General features: G+C 46.1%; 5 protein-coding genes across 5 annotated transcripts in view; 1 reads left to right on the plus strand and 4 right to left on the minus strand.

The window, feature by feature from the left end:
- Positions 1 to 945: 945 nt before the first annotated feature.
- CCL16 (C-C motif chemokine ligand 16) lies at positions 946 to 3,784 on the minus strand. Its single transcript, XM_019732472.3, has 3 exons — positions 3,596 to 3,784; positions 2,231 to 2,351; positions 946 to 1,819 (listed from the first exon to the last, which is right to left on the minus strand). Exons 1-3 carry the CDS (start codon positions 3,669 to 3,671, stop codon positions 1,687 to 1,689), a joined length of 330 nt encoding a protein of 109 aa, XP_019588031.3. The 5' UTR covers positions 3,672 to 3,784; the 3' UTR covers positions 946 to 1,686.
- Positions 3,785 to 5,440: 1,656 nt separating this feature from the next.
- Positions 5,441 to 8,577, minus strand: LOC141568794 (C-C motif chemokine 14-like). Its single transcript, XM_074319416.2, has 3 exons — positions 8,385 to 8,577; positions 6,352 to 6,466; positions 5,441 to 5,907 (listed from the first exon to the last, which is right to left on the minus strand). Exons 1-3 carry the CDS (start codon positions 8,458 to 8,460, stop codon positions 5,778 to 5,780), a joined length of 321 nt encoding a protein of 106 aa, XP_074175517.1. The 5' UTR covers positions 8,461 to 8,577; the 3' UTR covers positions 5,441 to 5,777.
- A 1,647-nt stretch (positions 8,578 to 10,224) lies between these two features.
- On the minus strand, positions 10,225 to 16,614 carry LOC109447854 (C-C motif chemokine 14-like). The gene is made up of 4 exons (XM_088802079.1): positions 16,460 to 16,614; positions 12,993 to 13,134; positions 11,134 to 11,248; positions 10,225 to 10,689 (listed from the first exon to the last, which is right to left on the minus strand). The coding sequence occupies exons 1-4, from the start codon at positions 16,460 to 16,462 to the stop codon at positions 10,560 to 10,562; spliced, it is 390 nt and encodes a 129-aa protein (XP_088658205.1). The 5' UTR covers positions 16,463 to 16,614; the 3' UTR covers positions 10,225 to 10,559.
- Positions 16,615 to 16,988: 374 nt separating this feature from the next.
- Positions 16,989 to 27,515, plus strand: part of LOC109447853 (C-C motif chemokine 4) — an 89,256-nt gene continuing 78,729 nt past the window's right edge. Inside the window, exon 1 of the mRNA XM_088802080.1 lies at positions 16,989 to 17,068. The gene's annotated coding sequence lies outside the window, so the exon portion shown is untranslated. The remainder of the gene's footprint in view (positions 17,069 to 27,515) is intronic.
- CCL15 (C-C motif chemokine ligand 15) lies at positions 20,774 to 25,640 on the minus strand. Its single transcript, XM_019732544.3, has 4 exons — positions 25,290 to 25,640; positions 22,825 to 22,872; positions 21,450 to 21,561; positions 20,774 to 21,094 (listed from the first exon to the last, which is right to left on the minus strand). Exons 1-4 carry the CDS (start codon positions 25,384 to 25,386, stop codon positions 21,007 to 21,009), a joined length of 345 nt encoding a protein of 114 aa, XP_019588103.3. The 5' UTR covers positions 25,387 to 25,640; the 3' UTR covers positions 20,774 to 21,006.

The following is a 27,515-nucleotide window of genomic DNA, read 5'->3' on the forward strand; positions in this document are numbered from 1 at the left end:
GAAGGACAAATACTGTATGATTCCACTTATATTAGGTACCTGGAGTAGTCAAATCCAAAGAGACAGAAAATGGAATAGTAGTTACTACGGGCTGGGGAAGGGAGGAATAGGAATATTATTTAATGGGTACAGAGTTTGAGTTTGGGACGATGAAAAAGTTCTGGAGATGGATAGTGGTGATGGTGAAATGTGAAAGTACTTAATGCCACTGAATTGTACACTTAAAAATGGTATATATTTTTTACCAGACACAAACTAGTACTGACCTAAACCAACAAAAAGTTATTCCAGAGGTGCTAAATGCCACCGTGGCCTTTCGGGAATTATAAAAAAAAATAAAAAAATAGAATAATGGGAAGAATGCTAGGTCATCTCCTGGAACTGAAAGACTAGCTAAACCTCCAAACCTCCAGTGGGGACAGGAAACAGGGCAGCTACAGGGACTTGAGTGCAAGAGTTCGTAGACTTCTTCCTTTGGGAAACTGCTCCAACAACAACCAGCAACCAGTTTCTCTGGTCCAAATGCCATCTCTGAGAAAGACTCTGATTGGCCAGCTGTGGTCAGGTGGCCATCAGGGTACTTTAGCTTCAGTCTGAATCCAAGTCATTGAATGGCTTGGGTGGTTTTCAGAATGATCGCTTCTCCAAATTTATTTGTTTCTCTTAATTATATAACTTTAATTGCCTGATTTTTGTTTTGCTTTCACCACAGCATTTTGGGGGAATGTTGAATTTTGTTCTGAGTCAGCTTCCTGCTGTTGAGCTGGAGGCTGAGGGGTAATGAGAAGGGGAGATTGAGTATGTACATCTGGCCTTGGTGCCATGTAAACTCTCCAGCCCCCAACTTTGACAAAATTCTCAGGTGAATATTGAGAAGCCCCTGTAAAAACTGAGATTAAGTTTCTTCCATTTTAGCAGGAAGGAGGCAGGAAGTTAGGAATCAAGTTGGCATAAAGGAAATTTTCTTTATTGAATGGTTGAGTTTTGGACCAAGATTTTTACCCCCAACCTAGTCCAATGCCCTTTCCCTGCCCTGAAAAGCTTAGTGTAGCAACTAGAGCGCTCACCTCTTCTTTTGTTTTTGAACTCTCTGGGGGATGTTCAATGTCACCAAGGTTGGGGGGTGGGGTGGGCGTTGGGGAGACCAAATCTCGGAGTGGGTGGAAGTGGGGATCTAGCAAAGCCTCAGGCAAAAGGGACAAAAATCATTAGTATATGAACTTTCCCACCCTGGTCTGCTAAGAAAAAGTTGTTTTAAGAGAAAAGAATGATAGAAGAAAAAAGAGATCTAGAAAAAGGATAAAGATGGACAGGACAAGCCAGGAGTTCTGTGGGGCTCTTAATGAGTCAGAGGTCAGAGATGGCTGGTCCTAGTTGTGTAGATGGCTGGTGGATTGGTGTGAGGGGAGGAATTGAAAGCAGAGCAAGGAGAAGGGTATGAAAGATGTTTTTCTGTGTATTAAGAATGTAGGTCTGCTCACCTCCCTTAACTGGCTGGCATTTCCTCCAGAGATTGAAAAAATATTTGAAATAACTTTGTTTTTGGATCACTGGCTTGTTTCTCTGAATGTGACTGTTATTCATTCACAAGGCTGCCTGCGTTTTCGTTACACTTTTCTTTCCTGAACCTGGGCTTCTCCTGAGGCCCGATCATCGTGGGGAGTTGAGGAGCTGGGCTTGGCCTTTCTATGATCTAATAGATTTAAACTGGGCCACATTCTTGGGGGGTAGCAAAGGTAGGCTGGGATCTTCAAGGATATCTTTCACCCATTCCTTTTCGGGATCGACGCAGATCTCTCGGTTCTTTTTGGTGACGAGGCTGTGGAGGCAGAGTTAGAGTGTCATGGGTCATGGAGGAGAATGGGGGTCCAGTCCACACTCCCCCACTTCTACCTCACCTGGGGCTTACCTAGGCCTCCCCCATCTGGTCTCCTCAGAGGGCCACCCTCTCCGGCCTCTTGACTTCATCAACCCTTCTTTTGGCCTCTTCCCCACTCAGCCTAGACCCTCAGGCTTGCGTTTCATTATACCCACCATTTATGGGGCAACAGAGCTATAAGTAGCAAAATCAGGAATTAAACCCAGGCCTGTCCTGTGAGATTCAAAAGCTGAAGCCTTTAATCACTAACTCTTCTGCTTCCAGCACGGAGACTTCTTGGTTGTGTGCAGCCCATTCTGGCCCCAAATTCCCCTTCCTTCTCCACAGAAATACCTGGAGGGAAGTGCTTACATGATGGCTGGCAGGTAACAGTTGAGGGTCTTTCTGTAGCCCACCACCAGTTTCCTTGGTAATACTCTCTCATGATACTTCACGCAGCATTTGGGTGGAAGGTTCACTGACTCGGGAATTTCTGAGGGAATCACATTGAAAGCTGAGCCAAGGAGGCAGAGAGGGAGCCCATGGCGGCCCACCTCCACCTCCCGTCCACCACACCCCACTCTGCTGATGGCAAAACCATCTGTCAGCAGGGACTGATCACAGCTGGTGGCAGAGCTTGGAGTATCTCGAGAGCACCATTTGGCTGATCCATGCTTTGGGTGAGCCATTTTCTCTTCCAGGAAGCCTGAACCCATTGCATTGCACAGGCCTGCTTGAACTTCCCAAAGGGTATTGTTGCCCCCCCCCCCGCCCACCCCCCCGCCTCCCCAGGTGCACCTCTGCACAAAGTGCCCTTCATGGCCTTGGTTCTCAAAGCAATGTTTACAAAGACCAGCGGTAGCCCGAGAGTGTGTGGGCACATTACATGGTGTGCACAACCCTTGCTCCCCCCGAATATTTATACAGGCGGAGTTGGGCCAGACAGCACGCCAAGTGTAGGCTTAGGGAGAAAAGAAGGACTGGGGCAGCTGAAGGTGGGTAGGTGGAGGGACTGAGTGTCTCAGTCCTTTCCCTGTCACCAGGTCTTCATAAATGATGGTAGGGCCAGGGCGTGGGCAAACCTTACTCTCCATAGCTCCCAAGCATCCTGTATCCAAAACCTTTTAACCCCTTTCCTCTTTTGCACAGACTTTACTTAGACCTAGGCTGGGGGATGGAGATGGGGGCTATGAAACCCTAAATGGCCACTTAGGCATTCCACTGGGACTCCTGTTGGCTGCCTCAGTCTCAGCAATCTGTGCCTGGCACTGGGAGGAAGGGGTGTCTAGGGTCAGACTCCTTTTTCCCGTGCTTCGCCCCAAACGTCACGTCAGCCTGCCTCCCCAGCACCCTTCGTCCTGCTCTCCCAGACAGCAGCCTTTCCTCATCCACTTGCCTTGCCTGCCTCTTCATTGCATACGTTCACTATTCTCTCTTCTGTTACTTCCTTGGCTTCTCCTCGTAAAGGCTTGATGTAACCTTCAAGTAACCTTACATCAGAGTTACTGCTGACGTAACCTTGACTCAGCTTCCTGGAACCGCCCAACCCCGGAAGGACCTGGACCACACCCCAGCTCTACTTCCAAAAGGTAGTTTGAGGACAGCAGCCCCACATGCAGAGGAGGAAAGGCCCCCAGGGATGATGACAGACACCCGACAGCACTCTTGGTGTCACCTCGATGCCAGCTTTCCTGTTCCCTTTTCTCATTGCTGCCCTACAGGGACAGGTGGACTCACTTGACTGAGAAGCAGAAGTGGTGGTGAGGGTGAGGGTGAGCGTGAGGAGGAGGAGGGCAGCCACAGAAAACCTCATCCTTGTGGTGGGGCCGTTCAGCTTCAGGGGAGAGCCGGGCAGGGATGTTCCTTCTTGCTGCTGGTTGTTCTGTCTCTGACCTCTCAGGTCTCTGGACTCTGACCACTTCAAAGCAAGTGGAGGAGGAGAAACCACGGGCCTCCCTCAGTGTTTGTGGAAGGGAGGGCGATGGAGGGCGGGACCTGGGGCAAAGGTGAATTCAGTAAGATTCAAATTCATGTGAAAGAAAGGACAGAGAGGGAAGAGGTGGCAAATGTGTGCCGTGTGCCAGCTACCCTGCATACCCTGTTTTACTTATTCCTCACAGTTTTGACGTAGAGATTATTTCCATTTTACAAATGAGCCCATTGAGGCTTGGAGAGGTTAAATTGTCCAAGGTCACCTGGGTAGGAGGCAGATCGGCAGTACTGAAAACCAGGTCTGTGTGATTTCACCACTTAACCTGCCACTGTCTATATGTTGGGGAAGAAGGAAGGAGGGTCGAAGTGCCCATTTCCCCAGGTGATCAGTTTTTGGGAGGGTGAACATAAAGCAGGATTAGAGAGCACAGACTGAGGCAAGGGTAGGGTTTAGTGGCCTCGGAGAGTGATGTCCCCCCATCCCCTGTCTAAGGACACGTCACAAACTATGCTACTACTACTCCAACAAGACAATGTGCCTGGTCCTTGGGTTTCTGTTTTTTGCTGAGGTGTGTGGCTAATTTGTCCGTATTCTCATTAATCTCTTTGGACCTTGGACCCTAAACCAGCTTTAGGTCTAGTTGGTTGATCCCTCCTGGTGTCCTTAGTATGGGTTTGTCCGGCTTGCCACCATGGCCAATGATGGCCAGCAGAGGGCGCTACTACACCATGAGTCTGACAACCTGCGCCTTTCTCCGCGAGTCCCAGCTGGGCCCTGTGGCTTTGGCTAAGGCTGCCCCTGCCCCTCAGCATCTTCTCTCTGCAGGTGCCCATTCCAGGAACCAGCTCCATATTGAAGGCAGCATTCAGAGGAGAGATGGAAGATATAGCGGATTTTGCTGTTGATGGACCGTGAGCTTTAGAGGGACGGGGGTGTGTTTCAGGAGAGGAGAGGGGAGGGAGGCAGGGGCAGAACACGGAATATGAAGATCCTTATGGGGCTTGCTGTTTGGCGTGACTGCTCACAAACAGGGAAAAACATATAATGCATTTAGTCCTGGTGGGTCGAAGGCAGTTAGTGGTAGTGAAACTGGCTTTTCGTGAGGATAAGGAGGGTGTGTATGTGGGCTACTCCCTTGACCTCTGTTTTTATGGCGGCAAGGAGGTCTGAGGAAACCTGCTTGTACCTTTAGCATGCAGGCCCCTCTTGGCCCTTGTCTGTGGAGGGCTGGGAGGAAGAGTGGCGGTTGCTCCTACCCTGGGCACGTTCTTACTCCAAGTATGTAGAGCTCCTCATTGATCCCTGAAGATGGGTCCGAGAGCCTTTGGGAGCAGCTGGGTGTTATTCTTGGAGCGTAAGCCTCCTCTTCATTCCTGTCTCATTCCATCCGTCCGTCCGTCTGTCCGTCCGTCCATCCATCCATCCATCCATCCATCCATCCATTCGTCCGTACATCCATCCATCCATTTTCTGAGCACCTGATATGAACCAGGCCTTGGGGGGGATACAAAAATGAGTCAAACAATATAGTTCAACCTAATATATGTAAGCGGACAGGGAAGAATAAAATATGTCCATGAATCATTCTTAAGCTTTATACTTGTAAAGCTTAAATAAGATAATGTACATAGAAGGCACTGAAAAAGTGGTGTCTGCTATTATTGCACTTATTTATTGTGCAAAGGTGGCCCTTTCCCTGAGTGTCTTTATCATATTCTGCTCAGCTTCCCACTACGCACATTGCAGGCCTGACCCCTTTTTCTCACCGGGTTCTGGCCAAACTTCTGCAGAGCGAGGCTTGATGCTGAGGGCGCCACCCTGGGTTGGGCTCACCAGTGTCTCAGTTCACCGCCAATGGGTAAATTCAGCAGAAATGAATGAGGGCAGGGGGGCATGATTGGTCTTTAATTCAAGGCAGGGCAGCTCCCAAGAGGTCGCTGGGGCTGAGAGTTGTGGGGGGTGGGAGGGTGGCTTGGCCTCTTCTCTTTAAGATTCTGAGTTGTGCTCTTGTCCACTACGTCCGGGTCCCTCAGAGCTCCTCAGCTCCTTGATGTAGTCTTGGACCCAGGCATCACTGGGGTTGGCACAGATGGAGTAGCCCTTGATGGTGATGAAGCTGTGGAGAAAGGGAGACGGATACAAACCAGAGGTCCAGCCGCTGGGAAGCGAGAGCTTGTTCTCCTTTCCTCACAGCCCCTTACCTGACCTAGGCTGGTTCTCCTTCCTTTGTTAGAGGCGGCCCAGGGCCATTCTCCTTTCTGAGACCTGCCCCTCAGGGCCCCTAGACCCTTCTAGTCTTGCTGTCCCCGTCCAGGAAGTCCCTTCTGCCTTCTGTTCCCCTCCCTTGAGGCCTCCCCAGCTGTAGGGTCAGCTTCTTCCTGGCTCCCCGCAGGCCCCAGATAGGCCAGAAGGCCCCCAGGTTGCCCCTCAGCTTCCTTTCCCTGTGTCTGCACACCCGAGAGGCACCCTGCGGAGTCCCCATTCTGCATCCTCCCTGCCCGCTTTTGCCCCAGACCCTGCAGGCTCCATCTCCCCAGGGTGGTGTGTGGGTGCCACCTACACAACTCCAGGCTTGAAGCACTGGCTGCTGGTCTCATAATAATCTGTAATCCGTTGACGCGGGATTTTGTTGGTAACGTATTTGGAGCAGCACTTTGTGGGGTGGTAAGGTCCTCCTGTGGAGAAAGCATGGAGGGAAGCTGAGGTTGGGCCCTTTGTTCAGGGCAATTCCTGCTGCTGCTTCTGTGCCCCGAGGGGTGGGAGAGGGCTGGCCCTGCAGAATTTGGAGAGGGGGCCCTGGAGGAAGTCAGTCCTCTCGTCTCCCTCTCCCTCTCTGTTCTATGACTCTGGGTCCTCTTGTGTTCCTCCTCCATCAGCAGCCACCCTGCTTCCCATTCTTCAACCCTCCCGGAAAGACTGGCTGATGACTCAGCTCCAGGACTGAAGGGCAGCCCAGCCCTGACCTTGTCAGCCAGCACGCGCGATCCCTGTGGGCACACTTGCAGAGACACTCCACATAGGAGGGATACTTGGAAGAATTCCCAACAGGGATTGGGACATATACCATTTGGGAATGCAGACCCAGCCCCTCCACGTCCCTCCAGGAGGGGAGGAGGCCCACACCAAGCCCCAAGGACAACGGCCGGGGAGTCAGGACCCCCAGATTCTAAGCCCACCTTGCGTTTGCTGCTTTTGTGCCCATCACCCCTTCCTTCCCTTCTGTCTCCTCATCTGCCAAGAAGTCTGTTGGAGTGGATTGGGGTTTTCTTACACGGAGTTCTCTGGGGCTCTGGGAGCTTCAGGGACTGTTTTGGAGGTACTGATACATTTGAGAGGGAGTAGGACCCCATTCAACCCTTTTATCTGCTTTACATATTGGATCCCGGTGTAAGCTTTTGCTTGAAGGAAAGGTTTCATGGTCTAACATTTTTTTTAAAAAAATCACTGGATTAGGTGATATTTCACTTATTTTCTCATTCTGAAATTTCATGACTATATAGGAGGTGCGAGGTGACAGCAAAGCCACACCAAACTTAAATGATAGACATAACAGGAAAGATGTTTTAGACCCAGGGCTCTGTACAAACAAGCACCTGCTATGGTTACGGGTGGGGTGATTGGGACGTGCATGATGTGTGACCAACCTGGACAGTAATGCGAGTGGCCTCAGGGGTCACCGAGGGTAGCTGGATGCTGGGGTGGAAAGGGAAAGGCATGGTCCTCCATTCCAGGCAGTGTCCTCACTCTCTGAAGAATGAATAAGGGGTGACCTGGTCCAGAGACCCACTCCCACTGCATTCCTCTGAGCTGACCAATGACTTTTCAGAGAGGCAAATCAAACTGTCCACATTCCCATTAATGTTAGACTAACTTTATTTCAACAACCTTCTGTGTTTCCCCTTAGTTTGCAAAAAGGAAACGAGGTGAAATTGAAGGGTGAGGAATAGTTTGGTTTGTAAAGGCAGATCATCCTAAGAAATAAGCTGAAAAATAAGCTGCACAGACTTTACTTAGACCTAGGCTGGGGGATGGAGATGAGGGCTATGAAACCCTAAATGGCCTCTTAGGCATTCCACTGGGACTCCTGTTGGCTGCCTCAGTCTCAGCAATCTGTGCCTGGCACTGGGAGGAAGGGGTGTCTAGGGTCAGACTCCTTATTCCCGTGCTTCGCCCCAAACGTCACGTCAGCCTGCCTCCCCAGCACCCTTCGTCCTGCTCTCCCAGACAGCAGCCTTTTCTCATCCACTTGCCTTGCCTGCCTCTTCATTGCATACGTTCATTATCGTCTCTTCTGTTACTTCCTTGGCTTCTCCTTGTAAAGGCTTGATGTGACCTTGAAGTAACCTTACATCAGAGTTACTGCTGACGTAACCTTGACTCAGCTTCCCCGAACTGCCCAACCCCGGAAGGACCTGGACCACACCCCAGCTCTACTTCCAAAAGGTAGAGTTTGAGGACAGCAGCCCCACATGCAGAGGAGGAAAGGCCCCCAGGGATGATGACAGACACCCGACAGCACTCTTGGTGTCACCTCGATGCCAGCTTTCCTGTTCCCCTTTCTCATTGCTGCCCTACAGGGACAGGTGGACTCACTTGACTGAGAAGCAGAAGTGGTGGTGAGGGTGAGGGTGAGCGTGAGGAGGAGGAGGGCAGCCACAGAAAACCTCATCCTTGTGGTGGGGCCGTTCAGCTTCAGGGGAGAGCCGGGCAGGGATGTTCCTTCTTGCTGCTGGTTGTTCTGTCTCTGACCTCTCAGGTCTCTGGACTCTGACCACTTCAAAGCAAGCGGAGGAGGAGAAACCACGGGCCTCCCTCAGTGTTTGTGGAAGGGAGGGCGATGGAGGGCGGGACCTGGGGCAAAGGTGAATTCAGTAAGATTCAAATTCATGTGAAAGAAAGGACAGAGAGGGAAGAGGTGGCAAATGTGTGCCGTGTGCCAGCTACCCTGCATACCCTGTTTTACTTATTCCTCACAGTTTTGACGTAGAGATTATTTCCATTTTACAAATGAGCCCATTGAGGCTTGGAGAGGTTAAATTGTCCAAGGTCACCTGGGTAGGAGGCAGATCGGCAGTACTGAAAACCAGGTCTGTGTGATTTCACCACTTAGCCTGCCACTGTCTATATGATGGGGAGGAAGGAAGGAGGGTCGAAGTGCCCGTTTCCCCAGGTGACCAGTTTTTGGGAGGGTGAACATAAAGCAGGATTAGAGAGCACAGACTGAGGCAAGGGTAGGGTTTAGTGGCCTCGGAGAGTGATGTCCCCCCATCCCCAGTCTAAGGACACGTCACAAACTATGCTACTACTACTCCAACAAGACAATGTGCCTGGTCCTTGGGTTTCTGTTTTTTGCTGAGGTGTGTGGCTAATTTGTCCGTATTCTCATTAATCTCTTTGGACCTTGGACCCTAAACCAGCTTTAGGTCTAGTTGGTTGATCCCTCCTGGTGTCCTTAGTATGGGTTTGTCCGGCTTGCCACCATGGCCAATCATGGCCAGCAGAGGGCGCCACTACACCATGAGTCTGACAACCTGCGCCTTTCTCCGCGAGTCCCAGCTGGGCCCTGTGGCTTTGGCTAAGGCTGCCCCTGCCCCTCAGCATCTTCTCTCTGCAGGTGCCCATTCCAGGAACCAGCTCCATATTGAAGGCAGCATTCCGAGAAGAGATGGAAGATATAGCGGATTTTGCTGTTGATGGACAGTGAGCTTTAGAGGGACGGGGGTGTGTTTCATAGGAGAGGGGAGGGAGGCAGGGGCAGAACACGGAATATGAAGATCCTTATGGGGCTTGCTGTTTGGCGTGACTGCTCACAAACAGGGAAAAACATATAATGCATTTAGTCCTGGTGGGTCGAAGGCAGTTAGTGGTAGTGAAACTGGCTTTTCGTGAGGATAAGGAGGGTGTGTATGTGGGCTACTCCCTTGACCTCTGTTTTTATGGCGGCAAGGAGGTCTGAGGAAACCTGCTTGTACCTTTAGCATGCAGGCCCCTCTTGGCCCTTGTCTGTGGAGGGCTGGGAGGAAGAGTGGCGGTTGCTCCTACCCTGGGCACGCTCTTACTCCAAGTATGTAGAGCTCCTCATTGATCCCTGAAGATGGGTCCGAGAGCCTTTGGGAGCAGCTGGGTGCTATTCTGGGAGCGTAAGCCTCCTCTTCATTCCTGTCTCATTCCATCCGTCCGTCCGTCTGTCCGTCCGTCCATCCATCCATCCATCCATCCATCCATTCGTCCGTACATCCATCCATCCATTTTCTGAGCACCTGATATGAACCAGGCCTTGGGGGGGATACAAACATGAGTCAAACAGTATAGTTCAACCTAATATATGTAAGCGGACAGGGAAGAATAAAATATGTCCATGAATCATTCTTAAGCTTTATACTTGTAAAGCTTAAATAAGATAATGTACACAGAAGGCACTGAAAAAGTGGTGTGTGTTATTATTGCAGTTATTTATTGTGCAAAGGTGGCCCTTTCCCTGAGTGTCTTTATCATATTCTGCTCAGCTTCCCACTACGCACATTGCAGGCCTGACCCCTTTTTCGCACCGGGTTCTGGCCAAACTTCTGCAGAGCGAGGCTTGATGCTGAGGGCGCCACCCTGGGTTGGGCTCACCAGTGTCTCAGTTCACCGCCAATGGGTAAATTCAGCAGAAATGAATGAGGGCAGGGGGGCATGATTGGTCTTTAATTCAAGGCAGGGCAGCTCCCAAGAGGTCGCTGGGGCTGAGAGTTGTGAGGGGTGGGAGGGTGGCTTGGCCTCTTCTCTTTAAGATTCTGAGTTGTGCTCTTGTCCACTACGTCCGGGTCCCTCAGAGCTCCTCAGCTCCTTGATGTAGTCTTGGACCCAGGCATCACTGGGGTTGGCACAGATGGAGTAGCCCTTGATGGTGATGAAGCTGTGGAGAAAGGGAGACGGATACAAACCAGAGGTCCAGCCGCTGGGAAGCGAGAGCTTGTTCTCCTTTCCTCACAGCCCCTTACCTGACCTAGGCTGGTTCTCCTTCCTTTGTTAGAGGCGGCCCAGGGCCATTCTCCTTTCTGAGACCTGCCCCTCAGGGCCCCTAGACCCTTCTAGTCTTGCTGTCCCCGTCCAGGAAGTCCCTTCTGCCTTCTGTTCCCCTCCCTTGAGGCCTCCCCAGCTGTAGGGCCAGCTTCTTCCTGGCTCCCCGCAGGCCCCAGATAGGCCAGAAGGCCCCCAGGTTGCCCCTCAGCTTCCTTTCCCTGTGTCTGCACACCCGAGAGGCACCCTGCGGAGTCCCCATTCTGCATCCTCCCTGCCCGCTTTTGCCCCAGACCCTGCAGGCTCCATCTCCCCAGGGTGGTGTGTGGGTGCCACCTACACAACTCCAGGCTTGAAGCACTGGCTGCTGGTCTCATAATAATCTGTAATCCGTTGACGCGGGATTTTGTTGGTAACGTATTTGGAGCAGCACTTTGTGGGGTGGTAAGGTCCTCCTGTGGAGAAAGCATGGAGGGAAGCTGAGGTTGGGCCCTTTGTTCAGGGCAATTCCTGCTGCTGCTTCTGTGCCCCGAGGGGTGGGAGAGGGCTGGCCCTGCAGAATTTGGAGAGGGGGCCCTGGAGGAAGTCAGTCCTCTCGTCTCCTTCTCCCTCTCTGTTCTATGACTCTGGGTCCTCTTGTGTTCGTCCTCCATCAGCAGCCACCCTGCTTCCTATTCTTCATCCCTCCCGGAAAGACTGGCTGATGACTCAGCTCCAGGACTGAAGGGCAGCCCAGCCCTGACCTTGTCAGCCAGCACGCGCGATCCCTGTGGGCACACTTGCAGAGACACTCCACATAGGAGGGATACTTGGAAGAATTCCCAACAGGGATTGGGACAGATACCATTTGGGAATGTAGACCCAGCCCCTCCACGTTCCTCCAAGAGGGGAGGAGGCCCACACCAAGCCCCAAGGACAACGGCCGGGGAGTCAGGACCCCCAGATTCTAAGCCCACCTTGCGTTTGCTGCCTTTGTGCCCATCATCCCTTTCGTCCTTTGTGTCTCCTCATCTGCCAAGAAGTCTGTTGGAGTGCATTGGGGTTTTCTTACACGGAGTTCTCTGGGGCTCTGGGAGCTTCAGGGACTGTTTTGGAGGTACTGATACATTTGAGAGGGAGTCTTGGGTATAGGACCCCATTCAACCCTTTTATCTGCTTTACATATTGGATCTCGGTGTAAGCTTTTGCTTGAAGGAAAGGTTTCATGGAAAGGTTTTTTTTTTTTTAAATCACTGGATCAGGTGATATTTCACTTATTTTCTCATTCTGTAATTTCATGACTGTATAGGAGGTGCGAGGTGACAGCAAAGCCACACCAAACTTAAATGATAGACATAACAGGAAAGATGTTTTAGACCCAGGGCTCTGTACAAACAAGCACCTGCTATGGTTACGGGTGGGGTGATTGGGACGTGCATGATGTGTGACCAACCTGGACAGTAATGCGAGTGGCCTCAGGGGTCAACGAGGGTAGCTGGATGCTGGGGTGGAAAGAGAAAGGCATGGTCCTCCATTCCAGGCAGTGTCCTCACTCTCTGAAGAATGAATAAGGGGTGACCTGGTCCAGAGACCCACTCCCACTGCATTCCTCTGAGCTGACCAATGACTTTTCAGAGAGGCAAATCAAACTGTCCACATTCCCATTAATGTTAGACTAACTTTATTTCAACAACCTTCTGTGTTTCCCCTTAGTTTGCAAAAAGGAAACGAGGTGAAATTGAAGGGTGAGGAAGTTTGGTTTGTAAAGGCAGATCATCCTAAGAAATAAGCTGAAACAAGGTGGCTTAGATGCCCCCCCCCCCCCCACACACACACACACTGTTGCATTTCCCCTCGGGCCATACCTTAGCAATGCTGCTTGTGTAAGGCTGACCCTGGAAGCAGGCAGGGCCCGCATCTCAGGAGACAAATAGACAAAACACTATTTCCCAGTCTCCCTCGGGATAATGTCCCCCAAATGAGGTGGGCCAGTTTTATGCTTAATGGCAAAGAGAAATGAATTGAGGGAGTAGAAAAGCAAGCTGGCCTCACTCCATGGTGGGGAGGGGGACTGGTCCTGAGGAGGGTGGGGATGAAATCAGTTTAAGAAAACACCAGAGCTCCTCCTAGAGCCCCTCCTCCTCATCTTCCCAGCAGCCTTATCTCTGCTTGTTTCCCCACAAGGACCAGGTTGGAAGGAAATCAAGGCATTGCACTCACTTGGGGTAAGTTCACTTTTGGACCCTTGGGGGATGGTGATGATGATGACGAGGACGCAGGAGATGGCAGCTGTAGAGACCTTCATTCTTCTGTGGAGGGAGCCGCTGCAGGAGAGCTGGCCTGGTAGGCACTTCTGAGGCTCCTGGGCAGAAGAAGTGTAGAAAAATGATCCTTGAGGCAAAATATTTTTATAAATAAGGGAACTGAAATGTCAAAGGGAAGTAGAAGGCAGTGGATGCCTCAGCGATGTCATATCCTGCACGTTTGTTGAGGGTGGAGTCAAAACTTGGGCAAGTGATGCATGCTCTCGCTGCCTCAGTTTCCTCAACTGCTGATACAAAGATGAAATGGGCTAATATTCATGAAGCATTTGGGACAGTGGCTAGTGTGTAACGCAACCATGATATAATGTTTGCTACATAAATTATCTACTGAGCATTTCCTCACCCCAGAGTATGGTGAGGGGCTGGTGATGAGACTGGGAGCTGAAGGTTCTGCTTAAGAGTTGAAGTGAGGATTTCCTAGACCTGACATGGGGGGGCTCAAGACCTTATCCTGTTACCCCAAACCCCACCCTGATCTCCAGACAAACAGATCCTGAGTCTTCAGCCCCGATGTGGCTTTGTTCTGAGGCCTGGAAAGGGACACTGGACACATCCCAGCCTTGAGATCTTTGCTAAATCTGAGACATTGGCCCCCACTCCCCATGCTTGTAGTCTATGCCTAAGGAAGGGCTTATATCAAAGGGTTAAACTTATTCCCGCTAGGGATGGGAGGCAGTTTCCTCCCTGAGAGCCACCTCTGCAGACTCGCGCTCCAGACTCTGAGGCCTTCACCATGCTCTTCTTGAGGGCACACGCCCCATTCTAGTTGCTGCTGTGGTTAGAGAGCTGATTACAGCCTCTCTCCTTGACTCTTCAAAGCAGGGAGCATCTGTTCTTTATTTTTGTCCATTCACGCAGAGCCTAGTGATTTACATAGCAGGTGATTTATAAATATGTGTTGTAGGAGAAGGGTGAATAAATAAATCGAGCTGGTCTAAGTATGTATATCTCACAGGAAGTAGATGAATTCTCATGCTTAGGTGCTACGACACGAATTTATTAGGAATTTTCTGTACTTGGTGTCATCAATAATAACTCTATTTAAACACCTAAAATCAAATGATAACAATTGTCATTAGGAACACTTTAAGGAAACAAGTTGTTTCTGAGAAAAATATGAGTTGGAAAGAAATACTGTTCACTATTTTATTTTTGTGGATGCTAGCCTACCTGCCAAGTTGTTGCTAGGAGCTTTATAAGAAATTCCTTTATTTTTCCAAGCTGTTATTGAGTTCCTGTCTACATTAGTCTGGATATGCTAATTGCTATAACAAACAACCTCTAAATCTCAGGGGATTAATTAAATATAGTTTATTTTTTTGCTCATGTCACAGTCCAGAGTGGGCCAGCAGTGAGATAAGGGTGTGTGTGTGTTGGGGAAGGCTGTTTCATGCACCCATTTAGGGACAAACCTTCTTCTATCTTGTGATGCCACCATTTTCAACGTAAGTCCTCTAGGTTTCTTACCAAAGGGGACAAGCAGAAAGGGATTGGAAGTTTTCTATGGGCCAGTTCTGGAAATGGTATAAATTACTTTCACTTATATTCTATGGCCAAAGTGAAGTCACCTGGCTCCAACTTAATGACAAATGTATGAAAATATAGCTCATCTGGGTGCCCATAAGGAAAAGGGAGTAGGGTGTAGTGACCACATCACTTCTTTGTCACAATATCAAATGCCAGGTACTGGGCTAGCTTGGAGGGTGGAAATGAAGATGACCCTGTTCTTAGAGGACTCGTAGCTTAAAGAGGGACTCAAAAAGGTAAATGAAAATTGCAATCCAGTGGGATGAATGGAATTTGGTAGCAACATAATTAATTAGAGACCTTAAATGTTCTTCTGTTGCCCACTGATGAGCATGCAGTGCCTCTTTAAAAAAATGTTAAAAATGTTTTTTAAAGCAACAACTATACATTGATTTAAAAAATTTAATAATACAGAAAGCGTATATGGGACATAAACTTTTCTGAGTTCTTGTTTGCCTGAGAAGTCATTACTCATTCTTCACACTTGACTAGTATTTTTTGCTGGGTATAGAATTCTATGTTGAGAATATTGAGAATATTTTGGGGGGAACTTTTGTTTGCACTGATTTGATTTTTTCCTTTTTTTTTAAGGAAAATTTGAGTACTTATTATGTATCCTTGTTTTTCCTCTTTTTAGAAGATTTTAGTATTATTTATCCTCGTTTTCTTACTTATTGGCATGAAAAGGTGATCCAGGCTTATCTTATACTTTGCCCCCACTCTGGAATCAGCCATTTCTCTAATGAGTCCTGCTTCCTGTTAGTGGAGAATGGTTTTGAGAAACCAAGATCTGGGTGCTTAAGACACTCATGCTTTGGGAGTGGCATTACTTTTAGGTCTGAGCTCTCAGTGGAGAGAACTAGGAACTATATTGAGGCATATATGCATAAGTGTGTGTATAAATGTGTATCTATTTCTGGTATATCGATTTCAGACATTTATAGCAATTTCTATATCATCTGTCTAGCTATATGAAAAACCGAAAGTTTATACCAGTACATTCAATTCCAAATCAACACCACAGAGTTTATTTTTGTCTTTTCTTTCTGTATGTTTTCCTCCCTACTCTCGCAGTGAGAAACCGGGCTCCCATTAATCTCAATGTGTTTACTTCTTTTCTCTATCCCCTGTATGTAACAAATCTTCTGGCCACACTGGCTATATTCTCAGTCCCAGCCCCACTGGCCTGAACCATGTGGGTCCAGCCCTGGTGGAGTCTTGGCCCACACCAAGAGAAAAGAGAATGAGCTGTATTACTTTTTCAATCTTGTTTGTTGTTCTAAAAGAGAATTAGTAAAAATATGGCTGCTTCCATTCAACCTTTTATGCCTTGATTTCTGTGCAGCTCTATTATAAAACTTCTATACAACTTTTAAACACATTTGTTTTCTAGCTATTTTGCACAACTTCCAAGATTTTTACGTTTAAAAATTCAATTTTGATTGTCAGACTTATTTAACCATGTTTACACTTTTGCCAGTTGTATATTTCTTTTATAATTAAGCAGCTTTGAAAGGTAAGTGTGGGGACAGAGCCCCAGAAAGCAGTTTCCAGGCTCTTGGCCTCACATAGAAAGGTGCTGGCTTAGGTAATAAATGGCCATCAACTGTGATTGGATGGCCATCAGCTGTGGCCAGTTGGCTGTCAGCTGTAACCAGTGAGCCATTGGCCACTAATATAACTGCCATGGCTATGCTAGTAGAAAAATGGGGGCTAGCAAGAAGATGGTGGCTGAGCTAGCAAGAGCAGATTGCAGAGAGGCGGATGCTGCAAGCGAGAATATAGTGATATGACTCCCCCATCTATGGCTCCGTGGGTGTTCCTTTTTGGCCTCACCATGTCCTGCGTTCTTATGTGGGGAGCGGGAGCAGAGACTCCACAGGCCGTCCCACATGACACATGGCACAGCGAGCAGGGTCTCCCTCATGACAGTAAGCTTCATCATGAAAAAGTCAAGTGTCAACACAAGTCAAGAATTGGTCTCTGTTGTTCGTCCTTGAAAAGACAAAGAAGATTCATTTTATGAATTATTTGAATTTATTTTTTGGTTACTAAAGAACTATGTGCTTTTTATAAAAATGGCAACAATGCTGCAGTTACAAAGTCAATAGTGAGAGCTCCTTTTTAAATTTCCACTTCACTAAGAAGCATCCACATTACCTGGGAACTTGTTAGAAACGCTGATCCTTTAGCCTCAGACCTACTGAATTAAAATTTCTGGGGCTGGGAACCAGCAATCTTAGTTTGGCTAGTTTTAACAAGCCCGCCAGGTCATTCTAATGCATGCTAACGCTACAGAAGCCCTGATCTGTGAGACATACGTAGTTTTATTGTTCTTCATGTTACGTGTATTATGTTTCACAGATGTTGCGTTTTTCACAAATTGAAAGCAAGACCTCCACCAGCGTTGCAGTGGTCTGGAACCAAACCCACAATATCTCTGAGGTATGTATGCCAGTAGTACGGCTTCCTAACTGGTGTGCTTCAGTACAGTGGTGTCATCAGCCCTTGGGGAGCCTGACTGGAGCCTAAGGAGGCCTATGTCCCAGGCTGGTTGATCTCAGTACAAACAACCTCATTGTTCTAATCCAGTGTTGCACAATTTGGCTATTTCGTGATGAATTAGATATGATTCTTGCATACAGATGTCATATCTTCTTATTTTCAGTCTTCTCTATGCACTGAAATATTCTTGAAGGGCAGGGATCTAGTTTGTTTTGTTGTCATGGTTTTCTAAGGCCCACAATGTATAACATACAGTAGTCACTCAATAATTATCTGTTTGAGTGACAATAAATACCTGTTTCAGGATTTCAGGAAAAAGGAGATAGGTTCTCTGACTGGGATAGTGAGGGAAAATTTTATGGTGGCACCTGAATTGAACCTTGCAGGATGGGTCGAGTTTTGCTGGGAAAAGTTGGGATGAGGGGCGTTTCTGTCAGAGGCACCACAGAAAAGAAGGAAGCAATAAAAACATTCTGTTTTTGAGGACTAGGATGTAAGAATATTTAGAGTATGTGGGTCTCACACAACTGACCCAGATGTAACATGCCATTATCTCCTCTAAGACCTCAAAGACCTTCTGTGATTGACAGATGCTTGGTCAGAAAGGAGACTCTCAGTTTCCATCCTTCATTTCTTGTCAGCTGCCATTGTCATGACCCAAAGGCTTGACTAGGAGACACCTGGTTCTCTGCCATTCGTGCTGCTCAGGTGGTCTGTGCTCTCCATTTCATTCTAGTGAGCTAACAACTTGACCAGCCAGAGAACCCAATGAAACTACACACATTCCCCTTAGGTCTAGCACAGTTTAAACCCAACAATTTTCACCAAGGCTCTGAAACAGAATCTCTACCGTGTTTCCCTGAAAATGAGACCTAGCTGAACAATCAGCTCTAATGCATCTTTTGGAGCAAAAACTAATATAAGACCTGGTCTTATTTTGCTATAATATAAGACCAGATCTCTAATAATAATATAATATAATATAATATAATATAATATAATATAATATAATATAATATAATTAATATAATATAATATATAATGTAATACATATAATAAATATAATAAATAAATATAATATAATAAATGTAATAAATATAATATAATTAATATAATACAATAGTATAAATATAATATAATAGTATAAATATAATATAATAGTATAGTATAAATGTAATATAATAGTATAAATATAATATAATACAATAGTATAAATATAATATAATAGTATAAATATAATATAATAGTATAGTATAAATGTAATATAATATAATAGTATAAATATAATATAATACAATAGTATAAATATAATATAATAGTATAAATATAATAGTATAATATAATAGTATAATATAATATAGTATAAGACCCGGTCTTATATTAATTTTTCTCCAAAAGACGCATTAGAGCTGATTGTCTGCCTAGGTCTTATTTTCGGGGAAACATGGTACAGAGAAGCCAAAAGCTGCTGTTGCCATCACTTAATCCTGTATTCCAGGGCTCAGTGGGCTGGTGTTACAATCCAAGTTTTTTGAATTCAACAGAATACAGTGAAGTAATGAGAACAACAGGAAAGATCAAAACATAGGCCAGAACCCTGAGCATCTGTGTTTGCCTCTTTCACCTCCCCAACGCCCATTGAAATGACAGAATCAATAGGAAAACAAAAATAAATTCATAGTAGCAGCAGGGGATCAGAAAAGATGACATCAGCTGACCGTAAGGTGAGAACTTCCTGTTCTATATAAAGGCATCAGCTTGATGGCAAAACACAAGGAGGCTGAACAAACTTACATCCTCATATAGGTAAAGGAGAAGGTTATTGAAAAAACAGGGTAACACAAAGATCAGAGTCAGTGGGTGTTAGGAGAAGATTAGGCTGAGAGAAGCTATAACCTTGCCAGTCCCCATTTCAGGACAGCCAGGTGCAGGGTTGGCCCTAGGATAAATTATAAGCACAGTTCTCTCTATAAAGAAGGATATCTGTCTGCTGTGGGAGCCCTTCAGAGGGGACAAGGGGCCAGACAGAATCGGGCAGTACCCTGGATAATTTCTCGTCAAAGACAAGAAGGCCCATGTCTCTCCACGCCTTAAAAATGAAGCTCTCTGACAACCTCAGTGAAAGCCTGACCAGTCCCTCTCCTTCCTCTTCACCTACCAGAGCCAGGGTCCCTATAATCAGCTTCTGCACTTACAACCAAGGAACTAGGGATTTCCACTTACGCTGTGAAAAAAGGAAGGCATCCATGAGGGAGTGAAATACACTAAGACACTCTTCCCCTTCACCTGTCCATCACCAGCGAGTACGCCTACCTATTTACCCACGCCTCCTAAAATGGTATCTCTAAGTGAGGTCCTAGGACCACCTGCATAAATATCACCTGAATGCTTGTTATGTACATCTGTGCTTTAACTGTTATCCCCAGCCATCTCCTGCTTATCTCTCTCCTCCCAGATGATGGAGTAAAATAAACGTTTCCAAACTATAGTCAAACCTTCAAAGATTAGCTATTTTAGTAGGAAGGATGAGTTATGTTGTGAATTTGAGTTGAATCTTTCTGACATTATAGTAATTTCCAGCTTTAATCATTGTCTCAGGATTTTTTTCTAGTAGTAATTTATTATTATAAAGGATATTTGGTTATCAATAAGTTTTCTTTTCCTGTTGATTTCTTATGGCAAATCACCCAAAAAGTAAGCATAGGTTCTAAACATTTTTTTGAATAAAAATTTTGTTGTTGTTCAGAATTCAGTGCTTCTGAACTTTAGGAGACAGTTGACCAAGATTTACTAATTATAAATGTAAGTGTATAGGCTTTAATAGATATGAATATAAAATTGTGTTAACTCCACCTTTAAATGTTTTTCTTGATGTTTTTGAACTTTAAAGAAGACATCTTTTAGGAAGTTATATCTATTAAGGAGAAACATCCAGAACAGAAATAAGGCAACAGGATGACTGCATGCCTTTCAATGCGACATTGGAACATCGTTTAAAAGACCCACCCCAGGATTTTTTTAATTAGTTTCAGGTGTATAAAGCAATATAATAGTTAGACATTTATACCCCTCACAAAGTGGTAACCCTCCCCCACAGTCTGTTACCCTTCTGACAGTGTGTATAGCTGTTACTATACCATTGACTATCTTCCCTATGTTGTGCTCCACCTCCCGTGACTGTGTGTGAATTTAATTATAGTTAGTTATAGTTGACATTCAATATTTTTCAACTTTAGCTTCAGTCCCAGGATTTTTTACATCTGTGAGGGAAATAAACTTTTGACTGATGTTCTATTTACTATTGATCAGGGCCCAGACTATGTGAAAATACATGTTAACTTATAGTTTTGTCCAGTGCAGATGCAAATGGTTTTTATCCAGTAAAAAGATCCTAAAAGTTATAGTTATATTGCCCTATTAGATATTAATCTGTTTTTCTCTAAGTTAAACATTTCAGAATGCCATCCCTAACCAACTCTGTAAATCTCTGTTCCTCAGATGACCTTTGGATCAGTTTTATGGTTCCCTCATTAATGGGCTAAGTACATCTTTGATGATATTCAATCTGTACTTGAATGAGTCATGTTTTTAGCTTAAAAAAAATTATGCGATGGTGTCTCATTTTGGAAAAAATCCCCACAAATCCAAAATTCAGCAATTTTTACATTTCTTTTTCCTCTTAAAGTTCAAGCAAAATTAAATTGGATATGTTCTATTCATGAATAGTTTTTTTATAACCAGAACAGAAGAGTAATTGTTGCTTTTAAAAAAATAATTTGTCCAAGAAACTCCTAGGAGGTGTGGTAGGAGAGATGGACTTGGGTGGCTGGCACCTAGTATCTCTTCTCCTTAAGCAGTATTTTCCCCAGGCTCTTTTCTCAGAGCTGGTTCAGGCTCTTCAAGCATTTCTGAACTTCTTCATCTCCGGGGTTAGCACAGACCTTCTGCTGCCCCTTGGTAATGAAGCTGGGGAGCAAGCGGGAGAAAGGTGACACAGTGAGGGGGAGGGGTATGCAAATGGGGAGGGGGAGCCCCATTTTCTCGGCCCGCTGATTCCCCATTCAGCCCTTCTTGTTCCTTCCTTTCTCTGCTGTAGGAGTGCAGGGTATCCCTTCGCTGAGACCCTCCCTCAATCTGAGACTCCCTTCGTGACTTCCAGGAGTTGCCTTGGGCAGACCATCTCATAGCTGATGCTCTATAGGAGCCCAGTGAGGACAGAAGCCTAACCCTTGACCTGGCAGGATCCAGAGGGTGGGACTTTTCCTATATCCATCCATCAGGTCCCCCCTCCCAAGACATGGCTGGTGAGCTTGGCACTTACATGACAGCAGGCTGGGAGCACCTACTGGATGTTTCAAAATAACTTTCCATGAATACGCATCGGATTTTTCGTGAGGTGTAGACATTGCAGCAATCAGCAGGACGGTGCATGCCTGCAGCGAGAGAAGGGCCATTTAAGGACTGAATCTCTTTTTGAAGAAAACTAGATCCTTCCCCCCCTTTACTCCAAAGTACTGGAGAGGGTGAGAAGGCACAGGATTCAAAGGGGATATTTTTCTCCTCTACCAGCACTTGCTGGCATCTTCTTGCTTCACTCTCCCCAGGCTTGAGCTGTGTGTCTGAGGGCACTCAGGCAGGGCCACAACAGGTCCAAGACCATTTCTCCCAGAAGAGGAAGGGTTTGGCCTGTCCGGTGGCTCAGGCAGTTGGAGCTCCGTGCTCCTAACTCCGAAGGCTGCCGGTTCGATTCCCACATGGGCCAGTGGGCTCTCAACCACAAGGTTGCCAGTTCAATTCCTTGAGTCCCGCAAGGGATGGTGGGCAGCGCCCCCTGCAACTAAGATTGAACACGGCACCTTGAGCTAAGCTGCCTCCCGGATGGCTCAGTTGGTTGGAGTGCATCCTCTCAACCACAAGGTTGACAGTTCAACTCCTCGAGTACCCCAAGGGATGGTGGGCTCTGCCCCCTACAACTAAGATTGAACATGGCACCTTGAGATGAGCTGCCGCTGAGCTCCTGCTAAGCTTGCACTCCCAGATGGCTCAGTTGGTTGGAGTGTGTCCTCTCAACCACAAGGTTGCCAGCTCCATTCCTTGACTCCCGCAAGGGATGGTGGGCAGCGCCCCCTGCAACTAAGATTGAACACGGCACCTTGAGCTGAGCTGCCACTGAGCTCCCAGATGCCTCACTCGGTTGGAGTGTGTCCTCTCGACCACAGGGTTGCCAGTTCGATTCCTCGACTCATGCAAGGGATGGTGGGCAGCGCCCCTTGCATCTAGCAATGGCAACTGGACCTGGAGCTGAGCTGCGCCCTCCACAACTAAGATTGAAAGGACAACAACTTGACTTGGAAAAAAGTCCTGGAAGTGCACACTGTTCCCCAATAAAGTCCTGTACCCCTTCCCCAATAAAATCTTTAAAAAAACAAAAAAAAGAAAAGGAAGGGTTTGAGCACCCTCTTCCCAAGGTGAGCCGATTCCCAGACCAGCCAGGTGGAATAGAGGTCATTTGTGGAGTAGGGACCTACAGCCCATTCTGATCTCCCTTGGAGTTGTTCACCGCCCTCAGGACACCTCCCCTCCCACCCTGCCCCCGTTTCACCATGCCCTGTAAACGAGGTGGATTGAAGCCACTGAGCAGATCTATACCCACCGGCTGCTTTTAAATATTATATATGTCATAACTAAACATTTACCTTGTTGATGTATTGAGGGTTCCAGCCGATCTATCACCATTTTGAGTTCTATTTGGGAGGAACAGACAAGGAAGGAAGAGAAATCAATGAGAGGTAGCATTGCCTCAGTATCTCTACCTGTTTCATTCCTGAGCCCCATTCTCTGATAAGGAGCAATGATGGTGGAACATTGGATGCCTGTCTAGTTTATAGACCCGCCTCCAGACCCGTTTTCTCCATTAGAGCCCTGAGATTTTTCAGGGAACTTTTGAAAATGTTTGAGGCATGAAAACATTCTATTGACTTTAAATACAAAAAGCAAACTGCAAACCATGAATAAATCAATAACATCATTATATGCTACAGTCTATAATGCTTTCTGCACATTTCTGGAATCCACAGGGCTCTGGAAACAGAAAAAGTTTTCATTAACTGATTTGGTGGCACAATGTCACCCAAAGTGAAGTGAGGCTATTGACAGTCTTTATCCTATTAGCATAAATATTTGCATGTGTTTGCTGCAGAAATATGACTGTTTGATTAAAGTATGCCTCCCAGACTCTGCCAGGAGTGTTAAGTAATGTGTTACCTCTTTAAAAGTATTTTTTATTTTTTTGAATATGTAGTAAAATGTCCATAATATAAAATTTATGATTTACAATTTTAACTGTTTTTTTTTTCCCTTGGAAGCTCTGACCTTGTACCCTATACACGCAGTGATCTAGACCTGCTAAATTAGTATAAATATTTGTATGTGTTTGTTGCAGAAACATTGTTGTGTTTGATTAAAATATGCTTCCTAGACTCTGCCAGGAATGTTAAGTAATGTCCAGTTATGTGTTACCCTTTAAAAAATAGTTTTGAAATTTTGTTAGGTAAATTAATGGAAAATAGACCTGGCAGGGATTATCAAAGAGTTTAAACTTTAGTTATCAGATAAGATAAGGAGGAATGTGATCAAAGCTATAAGAACAAAATTAATTGCTATTGAGTTGTGAGGAAGAACAAAAGATGTGTACTTTAGACCGAGCTGGTCAGATTTTAACCATTTTTAAATGTACAGTTCAGCAGCATTAAGGACATTCACATATTGCACAGCCATCACCACAGTCAATCCCTGGAACTTTTTTCATCTTCCCAAACTGCAACTCTGTACCCATTAAGCAATAACTCCCCATTTCCTTTTACTCCAACCCCCAAGCCACCACCATTCTACTTTCTGTCTCTGAATTTGACTACTGTGAGTTATATTAGTGGAATCATACAGCATTTGTCCTTTTGTTACTGGCTTATCTCACTTAGGATGTCTTCAGTGTTCATCCACATGGTAGTATACGGCTGAATTTCTGTCTTTTTAAAGGCTGAATAGTATTCCATTGTATGCATATACTTTGTTTTTTTCTCTCATTCCATTCCTTTGTCGATGGGCACTTGGGTTGCTTCTACCTTTTGGCTATTATGAATAATGTTGCTATTAGCATGAGTATACAGATATTTCTTCATGGACCTGCTTTCAGTTCTTTTGGGTATATATCCAGAAGTGGAATTGCTGGATCATATTGTATTACCTTTTTAAAACCTGAAAAATTCTGCATTCCAAAATACATCTAGCCCCAATGTTTGGGTAAGGATTGTGGACCAGCATTATGCTAAGTAGTCAAATACAACGAAATTTTTAGCTCATTTCTTATATAGGTACATATGAATTATGTTTAATGAGGCATGTATGTACACTTCAATATGCTTGGTATGATGTGTTTGGGGCTTGCAAAATAAACTCTTAAATGGTCTTGTCTTTCTATAACAGCTTCCTATCTGGTGCATATCCTAAGTCCACCACTTACTAGTTGTGTGATCTTGAGCAAGTCATCTAAGGTTTCTATGCCGCAGTTTTCTCATTTGTACAATTAGAATAATATAATAATAATCAAAACTATATAAATTGCTGATGGTCTGTTTCAAGTGTTGTTAGGAAGGGCCAATGTTTTAATGTCTATAAGACACTCAGAACAGTGCCTGCTTGCACAGGCAGTATTAGATAATTATTTGTTAAATAAATGAATAGAATGGTTAGGTGGACTTGGTGAGTCCCTTGCCCAGCGTGTCCCATTTCCTCTCCAAAATGGTCATTTTACACTAGATGATACATGATAGTTCTAACATCGTAGGGATTCTACGCTTCTTTTACAAATTTGCAATTTCACTACAATTCTTTTGAATCCAGCACATAGTAGTCCAATATCAGCTAAGAGAAGGTATCAAATATTTCTGACCATGAAAAGGAAGAACACTGTATACAGTTTTCCCCAGGGATCAAAGACTGCAGAGAGAGGTCTACACCCTACTGCTGCTGCTTGTAAACAAGTACTAAATTCATATCCTTATCTGGACTGGGGAGTAGTCATAGGAGGACAAAGGTGTCGCTCCTCCATGGATTTCAAGTTATCATGGACCTGACCACCAGTGAGAAGGCTCACTGAACTCACCATGGTCCAAGGATCCGTGGACCGGGGATCCATGGGCTGGGGATCCGAGGGCAATAGCAAGGACGAGGAAGGAGAGGGCAGCTGCAGAGATCTTCATCTTCCAGGTGTGCAGGCAGAGCTGGCTGGAGGACTCCTGGGCTCCCTGGAACCGCAGCTCTGCTCTTGTATTTATAGGAAAGGAAGGATCAGGAAGTCACCAGGCGAGGTCAGAATGCGATATAATCAGCAACGTGCTAGTTCTAAAAAAGGGAACGAGGCTAGGAATGCAACAGGAAGTAGAGGGCAATGATGACTTGAGGCTTTCCCAACTGCCCAATGGATACAGGCAGAAGAAGGTCAAAATTTATGACAGAGACCTTAGCCAAGGCAGGAATCAGAAGACCCTGCGGGAGGAGCTCTCACATCCGATGTGGGTCATGAAAGCCCTTGCAGGAAGAATTCTGTGTTTATAACAGAGCTCTCTGGTTACAACAGCCCCTCCCCTTAACTTTTTCTTCCTCTATGTCAAAGAACTACCTTCTTCTTGCTCTCTCTTCATAAACCTCAAGTCTGCACGTGCCAGGTTGGAATCCTTTCTTTCCTCACCAATAAATCTTCTTTTGTGGAGGGGACTCCCAGTCAACTTTCTGTTTACGGTGGACAAAAGTGACTATTTCGGTAAGGATCCTTCCTCTAGGAGATTCATGTCATCCTCTAATCAGTTTTTCCCTCAGGGGTTAACCACCTTCAGTTACGAACATAGCCCATTATCAGAGGTGACCACTGTTGGGAATGCTCTGACTTGTAAATCCCGTCATGTGATTCCTCACATAGAATCTTTTATTTTTATTTTTTTTATTTGGGGAAGGGGAACAAGACTTTATTGGGGAATAGTGTATACTTCCAGGACTCTTTCCAAGTCAAGTTGTCCTTCCAGTCTTAGTTGTGGAGGGCGCAGCTCAGCTCCAGGTCCAGTTGCCAGTTGTTAGTTGCAGGGGGCACAGCCCACCATCCCTTGCGGGAGTCGAGGAATCGAACTGGCAACCTTGTGGTTGAGAGGATGCGCTCCAACCTACGGAGCCATCCGGGAGCTCAGCGGCAGCTCAGCTTAAGGTGCCGTGTTCAATCTTAGTTGCAGGGGGCACAGCCCACCATCCCTTGCGGGAATGGAGGGGTCGAACCAGCAACCTTAGGGTTGAGAGCCCAAGCTCCAACCAACTGAGTCATCTGGCACTGGCCCATGTGGGAATTGAACCGGCAGCCTTCAGCGTTAGGAGCATGGAGCTCCAACCGCCTGAGCCACCGGGCCGGCCCCCTCGCATAGAATCTTGATCCTTGACTCCTCTCTTTGTTTCACATCCCACATCCAATTTATTAATAAACAATGTTGGCTCTACTTTCAAAAATATGTCCAGAACCTTATTATTCCTCACCACCTCCAGTCTCTCCACTTGGTCCAAGCCACCCTTGTCTCTCTCATTGCAATTCTTGCAAAAGCCTCTAACTTGACTCCTTGGTCTGCCCTTGCCTTTCTTCAATTTATTCTCCACATTGCAGCCATAGTGATCCTGTTAAAAAAGAAATGAGATCAATTCAATCATCTTTGAAACCCTCCAATGGCTTTTTAATCCCACTCAATGTAAAGCCCAATCCTCATAATAAATTACAAGCTCCTGTGTGATCTGGTCCCTGTTTGCCCTCTGTTTTCATGTCCTACTAGTTTTCCCCTTACTCATTCTGCTTCGGTTAGGCAGATTGAATCAGAGATTTCTGTTCCCTCTGCCTGGATCATTCTTCCCTCAAACATCTGTATTATCTTCTCCCAACCTCCTTCAGATATTTACTCAAATGATATCTTTTCAGTCAGTCTTTCTGGGACACTGCATCTAAAATTATAACTTCCCCCTGCCCAAATTTCTTTGATTTTTTTCCTCCTGAGCACTTAACAGCTATCTAAAATATTACATATTTTACTTCTAAATCTTTCAGCGTCTGTCTCTTCTTCTGGTACATAAACTTCGTGAGAGCAGGGATTTTGGTATCTTCGTTCCCTGTTGTTTTCCTAGTGACTGGTATATGGTAGGGTCTTATCTTAGTCTAGGTTCCCCTGAAAGCAGAGCATGAGAATAATTGGGTGAGGCTAGGTAATTTGGGGTCTTCCCAGGAGCAGGAGTGAGGGACTGGACCCATTGGGGGGATTAATGCTTGATGCTGTTGGGATGTTTTTGAAGAGCCTTATAAATGCAT

Source organism: Rhinolophus sinicus, chromosome 12 (assembly GCF_057876585.1).
Source record: "Rhinolophus sinicus isolate RSI-liver-muscle chromosome 12, RSI-T2T, whole genome shotgun sequence".
NCBI lineage: Eukaryota > Metazoa > Chordata > Mammalia > Chiroptera > Rhinolophidae > Rhinolophus > Rhinolophus sinicus.